At 54.7% G+C, this 5,000-nt stretch overlaps 1 protein-coding gene across 1 annotated transcript in view; it reads left to right on the top strand.

The window, feature by feature from the left end:
* Positions 1–5,000, top strand: part of dip2a (disco-interacting protein 2 homolog A) — a gene marked incomplete at its 5' end in the record, with an annotated part of 134,772 nt that overhangs the window by 93,214 nt on the left and 36,558 nt on the right. The window contains 2 exons of the mRNA XM_084442996.1: positions 1,815–1,929; positions 2,866–3,005. Coding sequence (XP_084299122.1) covers positions 1,815–1,929; positions 2,866–3,005 — 255 coding nt within the window. The remainder of the gene's footprint in view (positions 1–1,814; positions 1,930–2,865; positions 3,006–5,000) is intronic.

The following is a 5,000-nucleotide window of genomic DNA, read 5'->3' as shown; positions in this document are numbered from 1 at the left end:
CTGGACCGGCAGCCTTACCGGGGCGCAGCCTTCCAAGTTCCATGCCCACCTGGTCCGCAGTGAAAGATGTGGAAGGAGTGCGGTGACAGGTGGACTGTGGGGGCTGTGATGTATCCAGCGAGGAGGAGGGAGAGGGGGAAGGGGCATTGTCAAACCTGTTGAAAAACAAGTTGAACTCTTCCGCCCTCCCCACGTCACCCTCCACCCCGCGGCAGTCCTTCTGCTTCATGCCAGTGATAGTCCTCATGCCGCTCCACACCTCCCTCACATTGTTTTGTTGCAGCTTGAGTTCCAGTTTCTTCCTGTAGTCGTCCTTTGCTTCCCTGAGACGGGTCTTCAGTTGACGCTGGATGCCCCTGAGGGCGTCCCTGTCCTTAGCTCTAAAGGCCCTCTTCTTGCTATTCAGGAGAACCTTCAGTTCGCTAGTAATCCACGGTTTATTGTTAGGAAAGCACTGGACAGCCTTAGGGGGGACAACAATGTCTGTGCAGAAGTTGATATAATCCGTACTACAGTGAGTAAGGCCGTCTATGTCATCCCCGTACGGTTCACTCAGCACCTCCCATTCAGTCCGCTCAAAGCAGTCCTGAAGAATCTCATCAGTCTCTGGTGTATGCTTCCTGATGATACGGGTGGTTACAGGCTCCCTCTGTACTAAGGGTTTATATATGGGGACCAGGGATACCAGGTTATGGTCAGATTTACCCAGCGGGGGGAGGGCTGTAGCACTGTATGAGGCTTTAACATTTGCATACAGTAAGTCCAGTGTTTTGTTATTCCTTGTTGGGCAGTCAACAAATTGGTGAAAGTTGGGAAGGGTTGAGGCCAGAGATGCATGATTAAAATCACCAGATATAAAAATGAACGCATTGGGGTGACTGGTCTGCAGTCTCGCGACAGCCGTGTGTATGACGTCACACGCAGCTTCCGCGTTAGCAGACGGTCTGATGTAAACAGCAATGCCGATCGCATGTGAATACTCTCTTGGAATATAATACGGACGCAGTCCCAGAGCTAACAGTTCAATGTCCGGACAGCATATCTTTTCTTTGACCGTAATGTGGCCAGGATGGCACCACCTCTTGTTCACAAAAACGGCAAGTCCCCCTCCTTTCACCTTCCCGCTCTCTCTCGTTCTGTCCGCCCGAACACACTCAAAGCCGGGTATGGCGACCTGAGAGTCTGGTATGTGTTCAGACAACCAGGATTCACTGAAGCACATTATACTGCTTTCCCGGTATTCTCTCTGGTTAGCAACTAGTGCCGAGAGTTCATCCATTTTGTTGGTAAGAGAGTTCACATTCCCCATGATGATCGCTGGTAGATAGGGTTTGAATCTGCGTCTCTTCTCCCGGCGTTTGACTCCCGCTCTGCACCCCCTGTACCTCCTCTTGAGCTCTCCGGGGATTGAGTGCCTTACTCCAACAGAACTCGTCTTTTGCTGGGCAAGCAGCTGATCCCTTGTGTATTGGAGTACCGCATGGTGGTAACAGGTTTGCACCGAGACCAACAGTGACCATAATGCTAATAAAAACAAAATGATCCTTGACATCCAAGCCATATCCATTGTTAGGAGAGACGACTAACAGTGTTAGCAAAATATACAACAAAAAACAGAAACACTGATAGTGTAACAAACAATCACGGGGTAAACAAACACGGAGCTACTAAGCAGGCAGCCGCACAGCACAGCGCCACAATCGACACTGTGTGTGTGTGTGTGTGTGTGTGTGTGTGTGTGTGTGTGTGTGTGTCTGTGTGGGATGCATTTTGTGCATTCTTGTGTCCGTGTGTGTGCGTGCGCGCGTCTCCAGGGTCGATCTCTTCCTGCGATGCGTTCCTCAACGTGTTCCAGGCCCGTGGGCTCCGACCCGAGGTGATCTGCCCGTGCGCCAGCTCCTCCGAGGCCATGACTGTCGCCATCCGCAGGTAGACTGGCGCCACTGCATCCACATCCACGCAGTCAGCCCTGCCCCACGTGTGCACACACACACTTCCTCCTCTGACACACACACACTTCCTCCTCTGACACACACGCGTGCACACACACACTTCCTCCTCTGACACACACGCGTGCACACACACACTTCCTCCCCAAGACACACACACGTGCACACACACACACTTCCTCCTCTGACACACACGCGTGCACACACACACTTCCTCCCTTGTACATTTGAAAGTAAAGTGTGGGCTTGATAAATAAAGTGTGGGCTTGATCTTGATGGGTTTTGGAGATGGATAAGAGACTTTCAAAGTCAGTGATTAAATCCATAATTGGAAACCCTGAAAGAGAAGGCATCTCAATTATTGCCCAGTGGAATCATATTACTGTGATTTTTGAACCACTGTAACATGAGCAGCTGAATAGCATACAGGTAATAAGTATGAAAGTCGTACGTGGGTGATTACCATCTCTAAAGATAATGTCACAAAATACAGTGTCAGTGACTGACGAAGGTCCCCGAGAGCTGAGTCTGGGGTCATCTCGGCTACCTCACTCTGTTGTTGCTGGCTCCTCCCCCTCCCCCCTCTGTTGTGGCTGGCTCCTCCCCCTCCCCCCTCTGTTGTGGCTGGCTCCTCCCCCTCCCCCCTCTGTATTGGCTGGCTCCTCCCCCTCACCCCTCTGTTGTGGCTGGCCCCTCCCCCTCACCCCTCTGTTGTGGCTGGCTCCTCCCCCTCACCCCTCTGTTGTGGCTGGCTCCTCCCCCTCACCCCTCTGTTGTTGCTGGCTCCTCCCCCTCCCCCCTCTGTTGTGGCTGGCTCCTCCCCCTCACCCCTCTGTTGTTGCTGGCTCCTCCCCCTCCCCCCTCTGTTGTGGCTGGCTCCTCCCCCTCACCCCTCTGTTGTGGCGCTGGTCTCCAGGCCCCCGGAGATGGGCGTGGCCCCGCCAGGGAAGGCGGTGCTGTCCATGGGCGGGCTGAGCCACGGCGTGATCCGGGTGGACACCGAGGAGAAGCTGTCTGTCCTCACCGTGCAGGACGTGGGCCAGGTCATGCCCGGAGGTACGGCCCGCTGCTCACACTCACGCTTCAGTCCAACTCAAATGTTTAAAGTGAAATGTTTGAGAATTCTGTAAGTCACTTTGAGTAAAAGGGAGGGAGGTGGAGCGATACCAATTACACCTGGTGGGGCTAACCTCCACGCACAGCACCGGCGCCGGAACCAAACTCCTGGATAGGGGTTGGACCCTGTTCTTCTCCGGAGTTGCTCACGGTATGAGGCGTAAGGCAGGTGTGGCTATACTAGCTAGCCCCCAGCTGAGCGCCTCTGTGCTGGAGTTCACCCCAGTGGACGAGAGGGTCGCCTCCCTGCGCCTTAGGACTGTGGGGGGGGGAACTCTGACTGTGGTTTGTGCTTATGCACCGAACAGCAGTTCAGAGTACTCAGCCTTCCTGCAGACCCTGAGTGGAGTCCTTTTGGGGGCTCCTGCAGGGGACTCCAGTGTCCTACTGGGGGACTTCAATGCACACGTAGGCAATGATGGAGAAACTTGGAGGGGCGTGATTGGGAGGCATGGCCACCACGATCTGAACCCGAGTGGTGTTTTGTTGTTGGACTTCTGTGCTAGTCACGGTTTGTCCATAACAAACACCATGTTCGAACACAAGGATGCCCACAAGTACACCTGGCATCAGAACACCTTAGGCCGAAGGTCGATGATCGATTTCGTTATCGTATCATCTGATCTGAGGCCATGCGTTTTGGACACTCGGGTAAAGAGAGGGGCAGAGCTGTCCACTGATCACCATCTGGTGGTGAGCTGGTTTCGATGGCGGGGGAAACTTCTGGACAGACCTGAAAAACCCAAGCGTGTAGTGAGGGTGAACTGGGAACGTCTGGAGGAAGAGCCTGTCCGGAGAGATTTCAATTGCCACCTCCGGCGGAGCTTCTCAGGCATCCCTGTGGAGGTTGGGGACATCGAGCATGAGTAGTCGGTGTTCAAAGCCTTCATTGCTGAAGCTGCGGCTGGGAGCTGTGGCCTGAGGGCCATAGGTACCTCAAGGGGCGGTAACCCTCGGACACCGTGGTGGACAGCGGTGGTGAGGGAAGCCGTCCGACTGAAGAAGGAGGCCTTCCGGGTTAGGTTAGCCCGGGAGACCCCAGAAACAGTTGCAGGGTATCGACTGGCCCGGAGGGCTGCGGCTTCGGCTGTGACCAAGGCAAAGCAGCGGGTGTGGGAGGAGTTCGGAGAAACCATGGAGAAGGACTTTCGGTCGGCACCAAAGTGTTTCTGGAAGACCATCAGACACCTCAGGAAGGGAAAGCGGGGGACCATCCAAGCTGTATACAGCAAGGAGGGGACACTGCTGACCTCAACTGAGGAGGTTGTTGAGCGTTGGAAGGAGCACTTTGAGGAACTCCTGAACCCGACTAATCCACCCTCTACGATCGAGGCAGAGCCGGAAGATGATGGGGGGTCGTCAATGTCCTTGGAGGAGGTCACTGAGGTAGTCAAACAACTCCACAGTGGCAGAGCCCCAGGGACTGATGAGATCCGTCCAGAAATGCTGAAGGCGCTGGGTGTAGAGGGGCTGTCTTGGTTGACACGCCTCTGTAACATTGCGTGGAAGTCTGGGTCAGTGCCGAAGGAGTGGCAGACTGGGGTGGTGGTCCCAATATTCAAAAAAGGGGACCAGAGGGTGTGTGCGAATTATAGAGGCATCACATTACTCAGCCTCCCAGGGAAAGTTTACTCCAAGGTGCTGGAAAGGAGGGTCCGGCCGATAGTCGAACCTCAGATCGAAGAGGAACAATGCGGATTTCGTCCTGGTCGTGGAACTACCGACCAGCTCTTCACTCTCGCAAGGATCTTGGAGGGGGCTTGGGAGTTTGCCCAACCTGTCTACATGTGTTTTGTGGACTTGGAGAAGGCTTACGACCGGGTCCCCCGAGAGGTCTTGTGGAGGGTAATGCGGGAGTATGGGGTGAGGGGGTCCCTACTTAGGGCCATCCAATCCCTGTACACCCAGAGCGAGAGCTGTGTCTGGGTCCTCGGC

Source organism: Borostomias antarcticus, assembly GCF_949987555.1.
Source record: "Borostomias antarcticus genome assembly, chromosome: 9".
Lineage (NCBI taxonomy): Eukaryota > Metazoa > Chordata > Actinopteri > Stomiiformes > Stomiidae > Borostomias > Borostomias antarcticus.
This window is presented reverse-complemented; position numbering and strand designations above follow the sequence as displayed.